Source organism: Pimephales promelas, chromosome 10 (genome assembly GCF_988280905.1).
Source record: "Pimephales promelas chromosome 10, fPimPro1.hap1.1, whole genome shotgun sequence".
Taxonomy (NCBI): Eukaryota; Metazoa; Chordata; class Actinopteri; order Cypriniformes; family Leuciscidae; genus Pimephales; species Pimephales promelas.
Window position 1 is genome coordinate 29,684,049 of NC_142778.1, and position 23,191 is coordinate 29,707,239.

A 23,191-nucleotide genomic window follows, 5' to 3' on the forward strand; every position below is an offset into this window, starting at 1 on the left:
TTGAAACAAAATGTTCAAAAGAACCGATTCTTGGAAATGACTCATCTGCTGATACATTTTCTGGGAAATGTAGCTGATATACCATTTTGTTTAATCAATAAACACTTTTACGAATCTTATTGATGGATAAAATAATCTAGCGAGTGCGTTTCGTTCCAGGAGATCCTTGTCGCTAGTGTGTGATGCCATGTACTCCATTCAAGCAGCGTGAAATCGCGTAATCCTCGCGCTAATTTTTAAACTACAGAGGGATTCCTCAGCATTTGAACAAACACACGTTCTGGTCACGTGCCAAGGCTCAGATCACGCTTGCGCCAGAGAAACAAGATGGCGGAGAGTGCGGAATTGAAGGTAAAGTGTAACCCACAAATTACTGTCAATTAAGCCTTTATAAAAGGCCTGTTCGGTGATGCTTTCCGTCTGACCTGTTCCTGTGATTGACTTTTGTACGAAGCGTCGTTCGGTATTTGATTTAGAAAGCGCTTTATGAGCAGTTTGGAGCCCGGTTAAAGGAACAGTGTTATTGTTGTGATGGATCCAGCTAGCTGCCAGCTAACCCGCACAGCTGTCTGCCTGCTGGTGTGGAATAAACCCTCGTCCACCCGAATTGATATATTAATACGGTTAATTGTTCTTTTAACGTTTAAATGAGGTGTAAAATAATCCATGGGCCGTCAGAGGAGTCGGTCGTATGTGTGAAGCAGCATGTGGGTGGTGCGTAGGCTGCTAACAGGCTGGAGATTCGGTACTTTGACAGTTAGGACTTCTGCTAACCCGCTGCATTTATAAAAGCAGAATTACTGCTTAGTCTCATAACATAGATAGCTGACAACCAAGACTGATTTTTGGGCATCATAGAAACGTTTGAATATTTGTGTTGAGGCTGAATGCTTTGTGTGTTTGCAAAACACAAGATTTTGAGACCCAACCATAGACTACTATGGCCTGTTACTTTTAGTTTCTGTATGTTTTAGTAGGAAGTTCGTGTAACGTTATGTTTACCTAGTACTTACATGAGTGATGTCTTAGGTTTGAGTTGTCCTGCATTGAGACATTTAATTTTGCTTTCTGTTATTGTTGTTAATTTTGATGTTATTGTTTCCCCCACCTGTCCTGTGTTCGTGTAGTCTTGTTTTAATCACGATATGGATTGCTAGTAATCGGTCAGTTATTTGTTGTTATACTGTAGTCAGTGTTACTTATGAAGAGTTCTTAGTGACTGTGACTTTGACAAAATACTGTCAAAAGTAGTTGGTGGTTATTTTTAAGGTTTCCCGAAACAGATAACATGGGCTAAATTGTCTTCTGTGTGGAGTAGAAGTTTCATTCACAAAAACTTTATTTGGTAATATAGGACATTGTTTCTTAATACTCTTGTTGGCAATAAAAAATAGTAATTTAGTAGGGTGCAAAACTGGACGAGTATTATTATGTTTTATTAAGTAGGTTTAAGCTGTACATTTTAAGTGTGTGTCAGTAGAGGAGGGATTTCCTGGGGCTTTGCCATTTAAGACAATTTTATTTGGAGGACAAGAAGGCTGTCAAACGATTAATTGTGATTAATCACATCCAAAATAAAAGTTTGTGTTTACATAATAAGTGGGTGCACTGTGTGTGTGTGTGTGTGTGTGTATATATATATATATATATAATACAACCACATGCATGTATATTTAAGAAAAAAATATTTATATATAAAGTATTTATATGAAATATAAATTATATATACATCTATATACAGTATATACATGAACTTATTTCTTAAATATATACAAGCATGCGTGTGTGTGTATTTATATATATAATAAATTATACTCAGTGTGCACCCACATATATTATGTAAACACAAACTTTTATTTTGGATGCGATTAATCACAATTAATCATTTGACTGTCTAAGGACAAGGTTGGACATTAAAAAAAGGACAATTTGCTGCTAAAAGGCAAATATGAAATATTTAATGGTAACGGGCAGTATTAGCATTAACTGAAAATAAGGAGTTTTGAATTAAGTTGATATGAACTAGTCTTTTTTTTTAAATTATTTTTTAAATAAATATCAATTTGCTATCTTGGACAGTCTTTTAACTTCTAGAATCCTATTACACTGTCAGTCTTGCCAATGTTGTAGGGTATATATTTAAACCAGAAAGCTTAAAAAGAAATGTTATTTGTCTTCATCGCTGATTAAAATCAAGAATGTTTTATTTGCTTTCAACGTTCACCGTCTGAAATAACTCATCAAATGAAATCCAATTTTGAGTTGCAATTAATCTTTGCACTGCCCTAATAAAATGTACACTTGTAGTGTTTCTAATTTAATATTTTACCGTGAAATCTTAATTCTAGCTTTGACAATTGCATTGGAGACCATGCATCAAAATGTTTAGTGTATCGGTCAAAACAAAAGGTTCACAATTTACACAATCCACTTCCTGCTGGTTTTGAAACATAACTTAAAAAATTCTATTGTTTGTGTAATTATTGAGGATAGGAAGTGGTTTATTACCAAGAATTCTGCCTAATTTAATTATCAATTATTATAATTAGATTTATTTTAATGTTATTGAGCATCAATGCATTTGTGGGTTATGCAGATCGGAAACTTGCTTTACGCAGTTACCAAAATGACATCCTTTCAGAGAAGTGCTTCCTTTAGATTATAATGTCTTTGTCATAAATGAGTCAAGGCTTATGACAATAACCACACTCATTGCAACCAAATAAACTAAATCAGTAACCTCATTGTTGATTCAAGCCGTTGTTTTATTAAATGCACTTTTTTCTGTATAGCCAACTATTCAGTCTGTTCTCAGTTTTTTTTAAGAAATTCAGATTATAGAAAAGAGCTTATTATTGTCTTGCTTGCTGGAATTATCTGAGGGCCTAAAGAGATGATCAGTCGTCATTTACTCACCCTCATGTTGTTCTAAACCTGTTTGCTGTTGTTCCTTTTAAAAGAAAAATTCTAAAGTCTGCGATGGTCACACATTTTCCAATCCAGTCTTAATAAATGTGTGCTGAAGCTTTCTAGCATAAACAGCTGGAAAGCAACCTGCAGGGTTTCCTCAGTCATGTAAAGCCATGGAATAGCAGGAAATGCTATTCTTGGAAAATCTTAAAAGGGTGATTGCATGAGAAATATTATTTTTTTTTGACATATAAGGGTATTTTTTTTTTTTTTACCATTGAAACAACATTATTTAGGATTCAAAGTTCATTAAAAAGCAGTTTATGTAAGCAAGCTTCAAAAATGGTTTGATTAGATAATGTGGGACATGTGACATCACACAGGCAAGTGACACATTTTCATGACCTCATATTGGCGTTCAGTCACTTAAAGGAGTAGTTCACTTTTAAAAAAAATGTTTGCTGATAATTTACTCACCCCCATGTCATCCAAGATGTCCATGTCTTTCTTTCTTCTACATGGGGTTGAGTAAATTAAAAATCAAATACAACACATTATAATCACTGAAGCTGTCTACAGTATGCAAATGCCAGTTCATTTCATTATTTTCTATGCCGTGACTTTAACAATCATAAAACTGGCAATTTTACTGACAAGCCTTAAAGTAGCCTCACCTTAATAACCAATAATTTCAGAGAGAGGGTTAGAATGAGGGTTGAACCTCTTGATCAGATGAACCTCAAGGAACTAAGTAAAATAATAGAAAAAAGCCGTGTGAATTTTTACAAGTCAAGTCACCTTATATTTAAATATGAACTTTATACAATACAGATTGCACAGCTATACGGTAATAGGAGGGCTTTTTTCATCACCTGTAGTACTTGTGTCTCGCTAGCTTGTGTAGATAACCTGTGTGCAGCATCCTGTGGTTTGTAGAGGTGTATTTATTAAATGTGTGTGCTTACAGACACAAGAGCCTATTTCCCATAGGGTATACTTACTATCAGTATCATTGACATTGAGAGATAACTTTATGGGGTCAGTTTGAAAGAAATTGATAAAGTAACAGTGAAAATTTATAATTTTTTTCCAGTTAAATACTGTTCTTTTTTGGACTTTCTATTTATCAAAAAATCCTGAATATATATACATACATATACAGTATATACAGCTGTTTTCAATGTTATTTTTAATAATAAAAAAGGTTCTTTCGAGCATATTAGTGTGATATCTGAAGGATCATATTACACTAACTGGACTGAAGAGTGGACCAGCTACTGACAGTTATTTTAAATTATAATATTTAACAGTATTACTGTTTTGACTATTTGATCAAATAAATGCAGTGAGGATTATAGACTTCTCATTTTTTGCATGCAAACATGCCGTCACACACCGATGCAAATCGGTAAATATTTCTTTTATCAAAACTCTTCCATTCTTAAAGTACCGGTAGTACTAGAAAATTTAGAAAGTATTATAAACATCAGAATTTTCATTAACATTGCTGCAGACTGGGTGTATGTACAGAGATAAACAAGCATCGTCTTCTGGTATGCTTTGTTCCTGTTGCCGACACCACCATCTAGCAGTGTGGTTGTGTCCTTGTAGAACGAGACCGGCAACAAACCCTGTGCATTAGCTGATGTTATCACTCCGAATCCGAATGTCTATTTAATGCTTTGTTTTCTTTGCAAAACAGATCGTGTTATTATTTATTTATTTATTTATTTATTTTTACAGAGAACTGTTACACCCCTAGTTTTTACTCAGCTCAAGGTCCACTTATTCCTTTGTCGTCACAGGGTTATAGGGCCCTCGGGGAGGATGAGCTAATCCTAATAACAGTTTAAACTAGGAGTGTTTGCTCCCTTCATTCTCCTCTCTCTGCTGGCTGTTGACTGAGGATTTCAACTATTGAACTTGACAAAGAGTATAGTGTTGCACGGTATACTGGTACTACAGTAATATTGCAATACTAAAGCTTCAAAATACTGGCGACGCCATTGTGTTTTTGTAAACGGTATCGTCAATACACCTCATTGAGTGTTTCCTGATGCTTCAGTTCATTTTGCTATGAGATAAAGTTGCACCTTGTTCACCGTTTATCAAGGGATGATGAATGTCACATCATAGTTTTGTTAACACTGATTTAATTTGATTGGTAACAATAGTTATTCCAGTTATTCATTCTCATTAACCCTAAAACCGTATTCTGGACAAATGTGGGCAAAATAGTTTTGATTTATTTTTAAAAAATACTTCCCTTGATCTGAGACTTGGCTTGGCTTGGCTTGGCTACTTTGCCTCCTGAACAAACACAATTTTTTGACTCAATTCTACAATGTTAAGTGGGTGAAAAAAACCCTCCTTAATCTTGTATTTGGGTCAAAAATGAGCACCCATAGAAATGAATGGGGAAATTAAGAGCATTCTAAAATAAGCCAAAATAAGACATCAGGTGACAGCAAAGTCACTTCATCTTTAGGTTTTAGCGCTAAGAACTTGTTGGAATGATATTTTTTAAATGTAGTTAAAAAAAACAACAACATCAAAATAAGCATAATTTACATAGAAAATATGGTACTTTTTGAAGTAAATAAATTCAAAAATACCGCCAAAATAAAAAAACAAAACATTATCGAAGACAGTAATATAACAGTGATCTATAATAAATAAAAATTAGGATCACACCTGAGTCCTCTGTGCCCACATTTGTCCACAATTACAGGATTAAGAGCTATAAAGTGAATACGGTTTGAGGGTTAATGAAGTGTCAATGGAAAATCTGATCTGTTTTAATTCATGTATTTATGAAAGTTTGGTTCGTTTTGTGGATTTGCATGGTAGCGCAATACTTCTTTGTATCTTGATGCTTCAGCTAGTATAGTGTTGTAAGACATTTTTATGGTGTATTGGCAACCCTACAAGAGTATACTTTTAGGGATGTTCATTTGATCTTAAAATTTTGAAATTTATGCTGACTAGATATATGATTTACCAGAAAGTTCAGGCTTTCCCATGGGTTCTTTTTTTGAATCGCCAAACTTCGGATCGCTCTAGGTTTACATTTGGGGCCGTTCCTCACTACGATAGGACGAGCAAGAGTCTCATCATCTGGCTATACCAGCAGTGAAGCCGTTTATTTGTGTTGGGTGGTGGGGTGGGTGGAAATTAATAAAGAGTGTTTGTGTAAGTATTTGTGTGAGCAGTCCAGTTGGCACTTGGCAGTAAACTGGGGAGGGGACTGTGGTCTCTCCGAGGTGAAGAAATATGAGCTTTCGCTGGTCTGTGGTTCTCTTGTTTTCCCTGGAGCTGTTCTCCACTGCTTTTGTTATGAAAACTCACTGGCCCAGGCTCAGGCTTGATTTTCCCTTCCCCCACTATCTCAGCCTCTTCACCACTCTGCCTGCCCATAGATTTTAATAGAATCCAAATGCCGGTACCACCAACACAGCCCTTTATAGTCTCAGAATATCCGAGAATGACAGGGGAGGTAAAGTCTGCTGTTCTGCACATGAGAAGTGGCTTTGATCCCACACATGTAGGTGTTAACGTTTGCACATGTGCTGAAACTTCCTACATGGGGGTCATCACAATTACATGTCTGCATCAGAAACTACACAACACAATACAAACGTTACAGCCTAAAAATCTGATATGATCCTCGTTTGGCAAACCGAACCGTTTGTATTCTCACTGACTAGCCTTTTGGCCAACATAACAATGTAGCCTATGACTTATGGCTTACAATGAATGCTCGTCCAAGACTGAGCCTGAAGCTAATTTAGTCCTAAAGCTGGCATACGTGTAAGAGTAAGTGTATGTGTAAGACATATAAATCAGACTGGATAACCATTTTAAACCACCCTCATTCAGTTAACCTGAGTTAGGTTGACGAATGTTTAAATAGAAAGTAAACGCTGACTTGGAACTGCCTACTGTTTATCAGTAATTGCAACATGAAGAAATGGGTTGGAAAATCTGTTAAAAAATACACTTAATTTTTTTTTTAATATTTTTATTCTGCAAGGATGTATTAAATTGATTAAAATACTTTTATAATGTTTTACATTCCTTCTATTTCAAATATGTGTTGTTCTTTGTAACTTTCTGTTTATCAAAGAATCCTGAAAAAAAACAAATCACAGTTTCCACAAAAATATTAAGCAGCACAACCATTTTCAACATTGATAAAAAATAATAAATGTTTGACAGCTGAAAATTCAGCTTTGCCATCACAGGAATAAATTGCATTTTAAAATATATTCAAATAGAAAACTGTATTAATTTGTATTTTGTAATAATATTTCATACTGTTTTTAATTTTAAAAAAAATCGTACCAACCCCAAAGTTTGAACGGCAGTGTGTTTTAACCATTTATTATTACAATTTCAATGCTTAAGAGCATTGTTTGAATTTGAAAAGTTTAATAGTTTATTTTCATTTATTTACTCAACCTTAGGCTGTACCAAACGTGTATGCTGCTGTCTTCATTGATCAACATTTTGGGGTGAACTATTCCTTTAACCTAGTCAAATGCTCTCTGAATTATTTGTTTTGGCAATTGCATAATTTCTCTGCTGTTTCCTCTCTTTTAAAAACAGCAAATGGTGATGAGCCTCCGTGTCTCAGAGCTTCAGGTTCTTCTGGGATATGCAGGCCGCAACAAACATGGAAGGAAGCACGAACTCTTGACCAAAGCATTACATTTGTTGAAAGCCGGCTGCAGCCCTGCCGTGCAGATGAAGATCAAGGAGCTCTACCGCCGCCGCTTCCCCACAAAGATGGTGTCCCCGACAGACCTGTCTCTCCCTGGCATACACTCCACATCTGGAGGAGCTCACGCAGGCCTGCCCACCAGCCTAACACAGCTGGGATTTGATGGGCACGGTTCACCGTCTCTACTACCTGTCGCACTGCTTGGGCCAAAGCATGAGCTGGGCCTGCCCCACCTGCCCTCCGCCCTTCACCCAGTCCATCCAGACGTCAAGCTACAGAGGCTGCCCTTCTACGATCTACTTGATGAGCTTATCAAACCCACCAGTTTAGGTGAGTAAAAGGAATGATCCCTAACAGTTATCAACTAATTGATTAAGGTTGAATTGTGCTTCTAATGTTGCTTGTCAGAGAGGGATTTGGACATTAAAGCCCTTTCCATGTAGTTTTCTCTAAATTCATCTCTTCTCAAACATATTTCTTCGTCCTGGTTGCACATAAACAGTTTTGTGCCATTTCAACTGCTGCCGTTTAAGTTATTTAGCCCAGGGGGGTTTAAACTTTCTAGAATAACCCACAAATATGGTGCAGCCCGAAACTATAAACTTAGCTACGCATTTTTGTGTGTAATTTATACTGTGGGAAATAAATATTTTTTAAGGTTATGTTGTTACAGTGTAATTACTTTTCACAGTTACTAATATTAATTAATTGTGTTCATTTATAGGGTTACTGTTAGACTTAGGGTTTGGCTTAGGGTTAGTTCCTTTTGTAATTTTGTAATCATATATTGTTATTAATATAAGTGCATTACGTGTAACAAAGTTACCTTAAATAAAGTGTTATCGTAATTATTATATTTTAAAAACAACAACATATTTTTGATTATATAGCCTAATTCACTTTTATATTTATGTTTGTATCAGTATATCGCTAAGAAAAGCATCTGTTTGGAGCTTGTGGTCATGATAAAACTAACTAGACATTCGGACAACCCACTGACTAATCAATTTTGAAAATCTTTAGATTTGTACAATGGGCCTCTCTCGAAGACTTCTCCTCCCCCATTGATGCAAACATAAAGGTGCTCTTCAAGTGATTTATGGCTTATCAGATTGGACAGAGGCCACCTGTGCTATATTTAGTCATCCAGCTCAAGCTAAGAATAAAAGGCCAATATGGAAAGGAAGTTACATTAAGCCCAAAGGCTGTCTAACTGCCTTTGATAGTTTAGATGTTGTGTTTTTCTCTGGTTTTGCTCTTTGAGATGTTTAGAGAACTAGTCTTAGTGACCTCACTTCTGGGATTTTTCAAATGCAAGCCTGTCATTGTATTCTCTCAATGGAAATGACTACCAAAGTGGGTCCTCAAAATCAATGTATGGAGCCAGTCAGGCCAAACTCCATCAAAAATTGAGTTGCAATGATTCAGTTGCTGAGCAGATGGCAGCTTGAATCAAATCTAGGTCCTTAACCAATGCTTAACTGCTCATTTTGGAGTGCGGAAGCATGCTACCTTTTTTCAAGTTTCATTTCCTTACAAGGACTCTTATAGAGTTCAGTTTGAGTGCAAATTGCTACATAATAACTGCTTTTTGCTATGCAATGCAAAGGACCCTGTAACATTAAATTGCTTCCCAAGCAACTTCCAGGAAACTAGATGGTCCTTCTTCCATATTGCGTTGAAGCCCCTCGGACTGAACGTTCTTTCTAGGTCAATGTGATGAATTTTGAGTTGTTTGAGCTGAGAGTGCAACCAGTGTTGATGAAGCTTTAACACAGCCGAGAACTGAGAACAGATTAATCATCTGCCAGCATCTCACTGTTAAACTCTCTCCACTTCAATTGGAATAGATTTTCCTCTTCACATCACTGCTCAAGGAAAGCACACCTCCAATGTCAATCTCGTTCATTGAGTTCAGCCACCTATGTGTGCCTGTAAAGGAGCTGATAGAGCTTCCTCTTATCTCTCTCACTCTCTCTTGCTTCTGAAACCCTTGCTTCATTTAAGGAGATTGGGTTATGTAACCCAGGCTATTTTTGGATCTGTTGTGTAGAGTTTGGCTTTGAACTAAACTGCAACAGTGTTTAAAAGTGGTTCCACTGGATAGGACCAGCAACCTTGTGTGTGAAACTGAGATGCTGCTTTGCTTTCAGTTCGAGATTCACTTTACGTACTGTTGGATTTTTCTGAAAGTTCACTTTCAAATACTATTCTGTTCGCTGCTCGGTCAAGGATGCCGTCACAAAATATGCAAATATATATATTATAAATAAGCAAAAGTATGTGGACCAGCAAAAACCATTACAAAGAAGTTGGTCCGACTCCTCCCTAACAGTTTCCTTTTGAGTAAACACCCCAGACTTACTGAAGCATTTCTTTATGGACTGTACGATACAGAAAAGCTCTCCAAACATTTGCTAACTTGGAAGCACACAATTCTCTAAAATGTGTATTTTATCTAAATCAATGTTAAATGGATTAAATGGACTATTCTTTGTGTTGCCTGATCTGTGCTGTTTTGTTATAGAGAGTCATATTTGAATGGTAAACATGATTAAATTCCTTATAATTATGTTTTAAAATAATTGAATTGTCATTTTTTTAACATTATTATTATTTTGATTGTATTACTTTTGATATTAAGTGTCTTCTCTCTGTTTTTTATCGATGGTGATGTGGTGGTTTCTCCATTTTCTATAATAGTCTCCTCTCTTATTGTTTTACAGCCTCAGACAGCAGTCAGAGGTTTCAGGAAACATGTTTTGCGTTTGCACTAACGCCTCAGCAAGTTCAACAGATCAGCAGCTCAATGTAAGTGTGTGTGTGTGTGTGGAGGGGGATATCAAATTACATCGTAGGACAAGATACCATGGTGCAAGTGTTTGAAATGCCCCAACTAATTTTGTGCTTTTGAAACATTTTAAATACTATAGTTATTTCAGCCAGAACTGAAAACCAGTTGAATTTAAAAACGGTTGTGCCGTTTACCTGGTCATGTTAGATATCTTCATCTTGTAGTTACATAGCCGGCGATAGTGCTTATCAGGCGTGCCAAGCGAGCGGTCCTGTAGAATGTTTGGTATGCTTTTCTCTCCTACGCTCTATCACACATTCCTTTACTCCCACCCTCTTGTCTCGACAGGGACATTTCTGGGACCAAATGTGACTTCACCGTGCAAGTACAGCTAAGGTATGATAAAACAAGTTTCAACTAAAGATCTTATAAATAATTAGTGTCATTTTTCTTGCTGCTATTGTTTGTTACTGTTTTGTATTATCACAAAATCTTATGATAATGTCAATTAAATTTGTATTTCACATTTAAAATAGCAAATTCTTTGCAGTGCTGTTGAATATTGTGTATTCTAATGTGATGTTTCTCTTTTGAGGCTAACATACTCCCATCTTCAGAGCTTTCTTTTGTTTGGGTTTCTGAGAGAGTCTTGGAAATCTTTTCCCACACATTCCTAAAAGAATCTCAACACATATTTTTCAGGTTTTGCTTATCAGAGACAAGTTGTCCTCAGGAAGATCATTTCCCACCCAACCTTTGTGTAAAAGTGAATGGAAAACCCTGTAACCTCCCTGTGAGTCTGGCTTTATTTTTGGTCACAAATCAGCAGGAATCGTTCAGTCCGTCTGCCAATGACAGACAAATTGTTTGAAACGATGATTAAATTCAACACATGTATGTTAACAAGTAGATTTAAAGGGAAAGTTCACACAAAAGCATTTACTCACCCTAATGTTGTTTTAAACCCATAATACCTTTATTAATCTTCGCAACACAAAATAAAGATATTTTAAATGAAATCTGAGAGATTTCTGTCCATCCATTGAAAGTCTGTTAACCCAAAACTGACGCTTAAAAACATTCAAAAGGAGATCATAAAACACAAATAAAAAGATTACATATTTTTTTACATCTTCATTGTCAACATCTTTGACTCTTATAACAAATTAACGTTTCTTTTTGTGCTGGTCCTCAGGGATATCTTCCTCCAACCAAAAATGGAGTGGAGCCAAAGCGGCCGAGCAGACCCATCAACATTACCTCCCTGGTTAGGTTGTCCACAACAGTTCCCAACACCATTGTTGTCTCCTGGACGTCAGAAATAGGAAGGGTAATGAAAGTGAAATCTGTTTGAAATTGTTTCTTGATTGTTTCTCTGAAATTGAAACACCACTGTCACGTTGCTCAGAATGTGTTTCTAAAAGCTGTGTTGTCCATACAGAGCTACTCCATGGCAGTGTACTTGGTCCGACAGCAGTCCTCCTCAGTTTTGCTACAGAGACTACGATCAAAAGGCATTAGAAACCCAGACCACTCAAGAGCACTCAGTAAGTTTACTCACGACCCAAATGGTTGAATTCGAGGTATGCGCAACAAACTTCCGTATTTTTAAAAACCGGTTGCATTGCTTCTTTAAAAATAGAGATGTTTTCCTCTAGATGCATTCAGAGGAGCTGCCAAAGATGTCCATCGCATATGCAGATTGAAATCTAAAAAAATTTTCCTCTCAAAATCAAATAAAACGCCAACAATACAAATAACTACTTTAGGTTAGCAGATTACCTTAAAAGTCCATAGATGTAGTTGTCAGTTCATACTGGTGTAACACTTTCTCAGACTAGCACATACAAAAACTTCCTGTTAGTTCTTGTGGCGTTCGAGATAAAGCCTATTAAACCTTTACATTCTGAATATTACAAACAAATGCAGATTTTTGGCATGATTTTCTGACCTTCACTTACCAATGCTCCCATTTAACATTAGTTTTAATAAAGTGACCAAAATAAATAGTTTTTTTTATCTCAATAACTTACAAAATCTCATTTAAGCTGCCTGTTCACCGTAAGAGTTTTGCCTTCTGTGCCCTCTCTTCAGTCAAAGAAAAGCTTACCGCCGACCCTGACAGTGAGATTGCCACCACCAGCCTGCGAGTCTCCTTACTTTGTCCGGTATGTGGACCCTCAACCCTCAATAAAGTTTTTTTATTTCTCTTAAAGGGATTCTGGTGAACCTTGTGACATTCCTTTGGACAAAATTGCATTAACCGTTTTGTCAGAATAAGTCCTTTCTGACTTTCCATATAGTGTTCGTTTTCATTTTAATAATTTTGAGTGTTGGAGAATAAACCACAAGCCAGCAGTTTAGGAACAAGATAGAACTGTATAATCATAATTCAGTTATAAAGTTTGGAAGCCATATGTGGCCATTTAATGTATTCTAACATAATGTGTGTCCATCTGTGTGTAAATGAACAGCTCGGAAAGATGCGGTTGACGATTCCCTGTCGAGCGCTCACCTGCTCGCACCTACAGTGCTTTGATGCTACGCTCTACATCCAAATGAATGAGAAGAAACCCACCTGGGTGTGTCCGGTCTGCGACAAGAAAGCTCCATACGAGCACCTTATTATTGACGGGTCAGTACTGGTCTCACCTTTCACACCTGGGATTGTGGGCCATCTAAAATCTACAAAAACTCTGTTTTGCTTTAATGTACCAGTCATTGCCTAATGTGTATGAGCATCTATACACAACTGTTCAAAAGGCTGTTCAAAAAAGTCTCTGAGGCTTACCAAGGCTGCATTTATTTGGTCAAAAATACAGTAAAAAAAACTGAAAAATAGTTTTTTTCTATTTCTAATAATATTTTAAAATGTAATTTATTCCTGTGGTTCTTTTTTCTAGCAGCAATTACTCTAGTCTAGTTTATCCAGTGTCAGGAATCATTCTTATATGATGATTTGCTGAATTTTTTTAAAGTTGAAAACATTTCAAGTTCTTAATATTTTCATGGAAACTAATTATTTTTTCAGGATTGTTTTGATGAGTAGACAGAAACTCTTTTGCAACATTCTAAATATCTTTACTGCCACTTTTGATCAATGTGCCATTGCTTTATGAAAGTATTATTTTCCTCTTTTTCAAAAAAACGTTATCTTACTGACCTTAAGTTTTTGAACAGCAGTGTGTCTTGTCAAAATTGAAGTCTCTGCAATGTTGTTGTTGTTTTTTGTACTGTATTTTAAGTTTTTTGTTGTTGTTGTTGTACAGGTTGTTCATGGAGATTCTGAGCAGTTGTGTGGACTGTGATGAGATTCAGTTTAAAGAAGATGGCAATTGGGCTCCTATGAGATCCAAGAGAGTGGTACAGGAAGTGTCAGCATCGTCAAACGGCATTGATGGTATTACCACAAAGGCTGTTATATATGTTATGAGTTATGGAGACAATAGACAGTTGTGTCTCGGTCCTGTAGTAAAGTGTGTAGATATTTGCAGGGTACCGTATTAAACATAAAATGAGATGGACTTGACTTGCTTTTTGAAGATGACTTACTCTCTTGTAGACTCGTGTCGGTCGGTTGTATCGGACCACAGAAACAGTTCGTCCCATAGCAGTAAGAAAGTTGAGGTAATTGACTTGACGCTGGACAGCTCCTCAGATGATGATGATGATGATAACGACGAGCCTCCACCTAAAAGACCCTGTCCATCTTTATCTCCCATCTCCCCACCTGCCAACAAAGGGTGAGAATTTATATTTCAGTTTAAAACCCAACAAATGTTTTTGTGAAACGTCCTTTTAAAAAGTGTGTTATTTTTGGCATTTGGATTCATATTTTGTCATATAATCCAAAGATGTTCAGACATTTTGAAATGTGGTTTAAATGTCTAGATCATTTTAAAACCTCTGTATGTTACTTTTTATTTATTTATTTTTTGCTGTAGAGTGTTAAATCTACATCATCAGACGTCTCCTCTGGCACGGGCTCCCAGCATGCCTGCAATGGAGACAAACTACATCCCTCCCCCTCCTCCTCTCATCCAGGATTATCGTCACTATTACCACACCGCCAATGACCTGTCAGGTAACGCTTCATTCCACTGATAGAATATTTTTCATTTTTAATATGAGTGTGCCTACTAGCTCAAACGGCACAGTTCATCTTGACCTCGTCGTTTGTTCGTGCTCAGTTGAATTGGTTGTCATTCAGTTCAAAGGTTTGGGTTTGGTGAGATTTAAAAAATTCTGCTGCATTTTTTAAAATAAAATCAAAAATACAGTAAAAACAATTTTCTATTTCAATATATCAGAATGGAAGCATGCATTTGAAATGAAAACATTATTACATTTTATATAGAGCTGCATGATTCTGGATAAATTGAGAATCAACAATTTTTGGTTCAAATAGAGATACAGACAACTAAACAAAATAACATGTGATTTTCTAGAGGTTCTTAAAAAAGGTTGATTGCTGCAGTCTATCAAAAATATTTAATTCATTTGAATTGTTTTTTTAACTTTTTGAATGAATAATTTAATGACTTGATCTAAAAGACTTCACTTGTTTCATTATTGGATGAATCAGTGTTTTTGAATGAATCTCTTGAATGAATGATTCAATGACATACATTTTTGGTGTAACAATGTAATTGATGCAATCTTATTTGATGCTTCAAGTTATTTTCCAAAGATGATTTTCTCTATTTAGATCATCACTACCGTAGTTTATATCCGAAAAAAACAAACTTTTATCTCTTATGATCATTTGAATTATTGCAAGATACGGAAGCCTTTTCATACCTATACATGACAACCGCTGTCTCTAGATCAGCGCCAACGCAAATCAGAATGTTCACTGTGAACAATGGTTTAATTCACACAAGCGAATCGTTATCATTTAGGAATTGTTTCTGAATCTTTCTATGATTTATCATGCGTCTTTAATTATAAATATAGTTTAGCCAAATAATCTTTGTATATACATTCAATCTGGGATTTCATTTTATTTAATCCAGTGAACAAAGTTTTTGGATTCTAAAAGAAATTCTAGGCAAATTTAACCCAAGCAACTTTTTTTCTTGTTCTACAGATCTGAATTTCTTCTCATTTTTACAAGGGGACAATCACCAGGTAGGTTCACTCTCTGAAACAGCAGCACATCACAGCTAGAGGGCAGCATTGTTCCTAATCAAACGTCTATGTTTGACCACATCTGGTGCCAAACTACATGGATGGAGGACAGACTGAGAGAGAATTAAAATACAAACTTTTTTCAAATTAAACATCAACATAATCTAAAATTGTTGTTGTTCCAGCATTATAACATGGTCATGGCCGCAGCAGCCGCCGCCTCAGCCTCTGCGTCAGCCTCAGAAGACCATGAGCTGCTGCTGAACCGTTTCATGCCCTATGGTTCGTCACAGCTCTTCCTGGAGCAGTCGGGGACGTCGGCGAACAGCTCGCTAGTGCCTGCCAACGGCAGCGGGGGCAGCAGCAGTGGAAGCAGCAGCAGTCTGGTGTCCTCCAGCAGTCTGAGAGACAGCCACACACACACCGGCGCCTCCCGCTCGCGCTCAGACGCCGCCGCCTCCGTAATATACGGCTCCATCCCCGATGTCATATCACTGGACTGACCACACTGGGGCGCCCTGCAAACGGACAAGCTTTTATCACAAACAGCTGGAGGGCGGAGAAGGAGCTTTGTGCACTCGTGATAGGATTTAGACATGATTGGGGGGGAAAAAAGAGAACAAAGACTTTTGTAAAGAGAAGAATAAAATTGCTGTGTACAGAGAAGAAAAATCTATTTTCAGTTTTACTTTTGTACATAAACAATAGGACGCTGCCTACCCAGTGAGTGACTTCAGTTGGTATTTTCTCCATGGATACTGAAGATTTTTCACTGCTCTGTGTGTTGTTCCTCGATTATCTTATTCTGTACCTTTTATACTTTTTTGCTATTTTATTTCACTTCAGATAATTATTTTAGTCACAGTAATAGAATGGCAGTCATCTTCATCATTTTTATTTCGAAGACTCTTTCCCTCAGCCATGGTTTGATCAGTGAGGGAACATCACATTATTTAATGCCATTATCCTGTGCAGGTAATTTATTATTGCTTTAAGTTATGTAGGATGTATGCTGTACAGAAGCATTCCCTTATGCCAATACAGGATCTAGCCACGACATGCTTGAACAGTCGACAGAGGTCACATCTTATTCCAGCTACACTTTCTCATTCATCACCACGTTAATTACGTAAGAAGCGGAGTTTAAAGGCATCAGTACCCAGATTCGCTAGTAAGTAGACTCTTGTACTTTTATTCACGATCGTATATCCTTTGATGATTTTTTTTCTGAACTAAACCTCAAGAGATGAGGTGAGGTTTGCAAAAACAGAGCTGAGGGTATCGGACACTTTAGTATACCTCATTTAGTGTGTTGCAAAGATGACTGAAAAATAACCAGAAGGATGTTGCCGTAGCCGTAGTGCAGCAAACCTATATCAAATGCCATTTTAAAGGTCGAGAACACAACGTATGAAATGACATTTTCTCGAGGTCTGTGTTGGCTTGGGCTACAATTACAATTGGAACCAACCGTTCCAACGCAACCGTTATCTGGGTTTTGAAAGTGTGTTTGGAAGGTGACCGAATTGCAACATAATCTGTGCTGTCTATTTTCATCTGTGTTAAACTGAATTTATTTATTTTATCTATATATTATATTTTTACTATTTGTTTGATGATCATGCATTTATTTCGTAATTATTTCAAGAGCTCTTAACACTTGCTTTGCTTCGTACAAGTAGCTAATTACGTGTCCTCGTCTCTTCTTCTCTCATATTTGTACTATATGAGACTTCTTCTGAGGCATTAATTCCACAATCATACTTGCTGTGTCAGATTCAACTTTGGTTGAAGTGAAACTGTTTAAAGGACAAAAGCCAGCTGGCTTTGTTGTGAAGTGACAGCTGTATTTGATTTGTCATTGATTGTCCTGCATTAAAAAAAAAAAAAAAAGGTTGTGGAACCGCTAATGTTGGACCTGGAACGTTAGAACGTACTTTTAATCACTCGGTGACAGCCAGTGCACAGTTCGCTAACCTTTCTGAATGAGTGATTTTTGTATTCAAAGTGTTGAAAATTAACAATTGGATTGATGAACCCATGCTCGTTTAATTTATATATTTTTACATTTGCACTGAGTTACGTAATAGCACACAAAATTGAGACGGCCATCGTTCTACGCAGATCTACCATTTGACATCGCACTGAAATCATACATTTCACGTGCCCGCTGAACCGCTACGTCCTTGAAGTAAACCACTAGACAGTCAGTCTGTTATAGCTGTACCAATAACTGGCAAGTATGAACTCTCTGCCTTAAGTTCTTCTCTTACTGTATGGTACGCTATGAGAGAAACCATTATGTACAGGAAACCAATACCAGTTTGTACAAAATATTATATGAATTATTTATTATTTGAATTGGGATACGTTGTTTACTTAATGAATGTTACTTGTTTATGTAGAGAGCGGTTTAGCTGTAATAAAACAAATACATTAAATCTTTTCTATTTCTGTCTTATCTGTATTTTGGTCTTTATTTGACCTCTGGTTGCAGAATACTTAATCCCTATTTCACACTTAGAAATTGTCTGTATTTTTTTTTTTTTTTTTTAATACAGAGCAATAACAACAACAAAAAAAGAGTTAAACTTCACTTTTGTTTTATAATTTGATTGACAAAGAGATCGAGTGTTTTTTTTTATCACAAGTGAATGCAAAAATACTCAACATTACAGTTTATGGATTAAAGGCTGGGAAGGTTTTTGTTGCAGAAACTTTTCTTGTTATGCTGGTTTGAAAGTCTCTTCGAATTCTTATAGCAATCAATAAGTTAAATGGTCTAAATGCATTTTTTACGTACGTAAACATCAACTGTGGAAGGTGTAGGACTATAAAATGTTCATCCAATCAATGGTCCAATGTCCTATCTGGCTGTCAAGACGTCAGTGATAGAGCACCGCAACTGAAACAGCAACCACCTTTTACAGTTTTTACACGCCATGACTATATATGCCTAGCCTGGATGTCAGCCCGAACCCTGACTAGAATATGAGTATGACGAAGTCAGGCTAATATATGCCTATATATGCATAACTATAACTTCCTTTTGTTCTGTTATGCTGTGGATGACTAGACTCCTGTTTTGAAATGTATCCTTCTTCTTTGTCTGTCTGAGTGACACTTGATGACAATAGGGTGATGTAGGCCCTAAAACATTTGAAAAAATATTTTTGTTTAAGCTTTGGGTAATAAATTTAACCATTTATTAAACAAAATAATTACAAAAATTTCCACCCTATAGGGAAAAATGAACAACAGTTTCAAATACTTTCTAATTTATGCTGTGAACATTATCGTAGACAACTCGTCAGTTAATAAATTATCAGGAAATATAAGTATTAAATATGAATTGTACTTGTTTGTACATCATTTCACATTTTTTCGTTTTCAGAGACAAATGCCTTAAAGGCTTTTTTGTTTACTTTGTGAAGTATTGCATTATTGATACAACAGTCCATTTTAATTGTCACTGGATTATTAATATGTTTTTTGTTGATTTTAAAAAGAAATGCGTAACAGGGTGGATGATTTCCTATATCTCTCAAATACAACCCTTATTAGTTTAGTTTTAACTGGATTTAGATGGGAAACAATAAAAGAACTCAAAATACACTATTCTTCAACTTGAAACATGAATTACTTTCCCAATCACTTACTTTCCCAATCACTATATGTTCACTCTCAGTGTCCACTGATTTAATTGGATGGACTATCAGAGTGGGGGTCAAGAGCCCAACTCAAACAAACACTCATCTATAATGGTGACCTGAAATTCGGTTTTCTCCTTCAGTGATTCTGCTTGTTCAGGTGTCTTCAATAATGCTCAATCATCAATTATTCACTTAATTATCTCATTAACTTTACCACTCAGCTCAGAGTTTAATTGAATGGCTTAAAATTACTTCCATGATGTTGAAGATACATGAACAAATTATGTTTGTACGAAACCCAGTTATGTGGAACCGGTGGAACCTGTTTACATAAAAAAGTTAAGTAAAGCCAACACATCATTTTTTTGAGTTGCCAACAATAAGTCTATTCGTGAAATTTCACATAATTTCACTAAACATTCCAAGGTCAACTGTTAGTGGTATTATAAAAAGTGGAAGCAATTGGGAACAACAGCATCTCCGCCACGAAGTGGTGGTCACTTGAAGAAAAAAAGGCAGAATTGTTATAATTTGTTAAAAATGTTATATGTAAATGTCATATTTAAAAATATATATAGGCTATATTATGCTATAAATACAGGGCTGTGCAAATACACTGCATATGTGAATATAATATATTATTACATTTTATTAATATTATTATAAGTTACAAAAGCTTTCACTGGGGCTGTAAGGTAAACTTTTGTCCATTTCAGGTGCTAATATGTACATTTTAGGTGTTAATATGTACATTTCAGGTGCAACTATGTACATTTCAATTGCTAATATGTACATATAGGCGCTAATATGTATCATTGAGGTACCAATATGCAGCCTTTAGGTACAAAAGTGTACCACAGTCCCAGTGACAGCTTTTGTACCTTTTTTTCTGGGAGTGTATTGTTTCAAATTCATGTTTTCATAGACTATCATTATGTCCGTTTAACGGCTTGCAAATTGCAACCAGACGTCGGTTGGCATTCACGATTCCCGCGTTACCAAGGGATATAAAACCCCAATCATTCCCACCCTGGGTGAGTGAGCCTCGGTCATATAGGTCTCTAGCCAATCTTTGCACCGCATGGGCGGGTAATACTAATGCGCGTGTACATGTAGATCTATTAGAAGAAGCTCACGGCTGGTGGTCAAACCGCTGACAGAACCTCTTCAACACAACTGAAGTAGCCTAGTAGCCTATAAACAGTAGCTGAGCACAGCGCGCGCGCAGGTCACACGCGCCATTGGATGCTTAACTATGGGTGACCCTTTTAACAGCAGCAGCAGGGTGTTTAACCGAACCCTTCAGGGTCATGTCACTTTTGGAAATCTGGAGGACATTGACGTGACTGCGGACAGGAGTCCGGTCTTGAGGATCATGATCTCCGTGGTGTACATTCTCGTGTGCGCAATAGGCTTATTTGGGAATTCGCTCGTCCTTCTCATCATGAGGGTGAAACATTGCAAACAGAGGACCACCACCAATGTGTTCATCATTAACTTAGCTGTCACAGACATCCAGTTCGTTCTGACATTACCGTTTTGGGCGGTGGATACCGCTCTGGATTTCAGCTGGCCGTTTGGAGACGCCATGTGCAAGATCATCCTCTCCGTCACTGTGATGAACATGTACGCCAGCGTCTTCTTCCTCACTGCAATGAGCATCACTCGATACTACTCCGTTGCTTCAGCCACCAAGAGCAGAGTCCGACCCCCAGCATCGTGCTCTGTCAAGTGGGTTTGCGCGTTTTTGTGGGTCGTTGCCACAGTCGCCACCGCGCCAACATCCATTTTCTCCACTGTGACAATCGTGGCTGGAGAGAAGCTCTGTTTACTAAAGTTTCCCGCCGGACACTACTGGCTAGCATTTTATCATTTGCAAAAAATTATGATCGCTTTTATTCTGCCCATGTTGATCATTTCCGTGTCCTATTTGTTGCTTCTGAGATTTGTGAGAAAACGAAATCTGAGTAACACTCATTCAAACCGCAAGATTCATGTTACCAAATCTATCACAGTTGTGGTTCTTTCATTCTTTCTTTGCTGGATGCCAAACCACGCAATTACATTTTGGGGTGTGCTGGTCAAGCTGAACGTGATTCACTGGGATGAGGCTTATTATATTGTCCATACTTATGTATTCCCTGTGACTGTTTGCTTAGCGCATACCAATAGTTCCTTAAATCCTTTTATTTATTGTCTTACGAGAAGGGAATTGAGAAAGAAACTGAAAAATTGTCTGTCAAATATTGCCCCTTGGTTATTCAAAAGGTCTCTTCAGAAATCTAGAAGGCCTGCGTGAACTGAGATGCGGCACAAACGCATGGAAATTAAAATTGCAGATCGACTAATAATATTTATGCTGAAGCAATGTGTACATTTGAATGTTTAATTGACACAATTATAGTAAAATAATTATCATAAAAATATGCAATATTAACCTATTATTATTATATCACCAATATTATTATTAAGTTTAGTTGAACGTAATAATTATTATTGGGTGCTTTTTTTTAGAGTCCACACTGAATGTATTGCTATAAAAACAATATCGATTAAGCTGAAAATATGGGTTTAAAAATGGTCAAACTGATGATTGATATCTGTAATTTAAACAATGGGTGTAATTTAACCCTTTGTTACACTGAGAAGTTCAAAAAAGCATAATTGAAAATGACTATTAAAACAACAATAGGCTTTGTCTTTACAAATATTAAATCATATCAATTGTAAACGTAAGCAACCCTGACCCTGTTGTGATTAAGATTGACATGATATGAATAACTCATTATGATGTAAACAGTAGGCCTACTTCTGACCACAATTTCAATTTCTGATTACAAATTACATGAATTGCACTTAGTAGATTAGGCTACTCATTTTAGGTTATGTATTCTAACTACTTTTTGATTACTTTTAAATGAACTTTGACCTAACTCGTTTATGATTTAGATTTGAATGAGATTATTGTGTACCATAAATATATGGTACACAATAATCTCATTCAAATACTGCATATATTCTCTAATCACAGGCGTATGGTAACGACTGAACCAAGTCTAATGGCTTTATTAACCCCCTGGAGCCGTATGGATTACTCTTCTGATGGATGGATGCAGGGTTTTTTGGGGCTTTAAAATATATGGTAACATTCACTCTCATTATAAAGTGTGGACATTTTAATATAACTCTGATTGTGTTTGGCTGAAATAAGAAAGCCATATACCTATAGGATGGCTTATATGGGGAGTAAATTATGGGATAATGTTTGTGTGAACTAATCCTTTAAGCATTATACATTATGCCTGGATTTCCTCAATTTATTTCTCAAAAAAAAAAATGAAAATTGAAAATAAAAAGAATCAACATAACCGATTGAACACTAAAAATATTTATATTTCATTTGTTCACTTGCATGTCAATGTGACCATTATCCAAGATCAGAGAACTGTGAATATGTTATTAACCCTTAGTGCACACAGAGGACTCTACAGTGGACAGCTATTCTAAAAGCACTTTTATTTGCATGGGTTTTGAAGCCATAGCACATCAACCTATACAGTGGACAATGCGTCATCATACATTGCCCATTCAAGTTTTATTTTATTTTTTTCAAACCAAGGTGGCAGAGAGCCGGTCAGAAATGCCTCTGGAATATCCATTCATTCCTTTTAAGAGACTCTAGTAGGTAAAAACATCATATCATTGTAATTTTTCCATGTGCTGATTTTAGTTTGGGACGGAATTCTGATGAATCATCTTTCCACTAAATTGGACATCATGCATCACTGCTATATTTCAGCTACTATTCACTAGTACTAGTCACTAGTACTGTGACTGTTGTTCTTGATATACTTCATCTGCAGGACTTTTTTGGCTGCAAATACTTTGTAAATGTATTTGTGTTATTAAAATGTAATTTACAGTTACATCAAAAAAGTAATGTGATTAATTTTATTCATTGGTTTATTAACACACAATATA

The 23,191-nt window shown here is 36.4% G+C and overlaps 2 protein-coding genes across 2 annotated transcripts; both read left to right on the forward strand.

Moving 5' to 3' along the window:
- Positions 1-191: 191 nt before the first annotated feature.
- pias1b (protein inhibitor of activated STAT, 1b) lies at positions 192-18,018 on the forward strand. Its single transcript, XM_039684070.2, has 14 exons — positions 192-351; positions 7,519-7,963; positions 10,360-10,444; positions 10,776-10,823; positions 11,130-11,220; positions 11,623-11,757; positions 11,869-11,974; positions 12,522-12,595; positions 12,902-13,062; positions 13,697-13,827; positions 13,990-14,170; positions 14,372-14,511; positions 15,517-15,557; positions 15,743-18,018. Exons 1-14 carry the CDS (start codon positions 328-330, stop codon positions 16,058-16,060), a joined length of 1,980 nt encoding a protein of 659 aa, XP_039540004.1. The 5' UTR covers positions 192-327; the 3' UTR covers positions 16,061-18,018.
- A 2,257-nt stretch (positions 18,019-20,275) lies between these two features.
- rxfp3.3a3 (relaxin family peptide receptor 3.3a3) lies at positions 20,276-23,130 on the forward strand. The gene has a single exon (XM_089116652.1). It carries the CDS (start codon positions 20,466-20,468, stop codon positions 21,507-21,509), a length of 1,044 nt encoding a protein of 347 aa, XP_088972778.1. The 5' UTR covers positions 20,276-20,465; the 3' UTR covers positions 21,510-23,130.
- The last annotated feature ends 61 nt before the right edge of the window (positions 23,131-23,191 follow it).

Bases quoted from the DNA above. Each gene is read 5' to 3' on its own strand.
- rxfp3.3a3 (XM_089116652.1), top strand. From the start codon at position 20,466: ATGGGTGACCCTTTTAACAGCAGCAGCAGGGTGTTTAACCGAACCCTT.
- pias1b (XM_039684070.2), top strand. From the start codon at position 328: ATGGCGGAGAGTGCGGAATTGAAG. The intron at 352-7,518 runs GTAAAGTGTAAC...TTTTAAAAACAG, and splicing joins CGGAGAGTGCGGAATTGAAG to CAAATGGTGATGAGCCTCCG. The intron at 7,964-10,359 runs GTGAGTAAAAGG...ATTGTTTTACAG, and splicing joins TATCAAACCCACCAGTTTAG to CCTCAGACAGCAGTCAGAGG.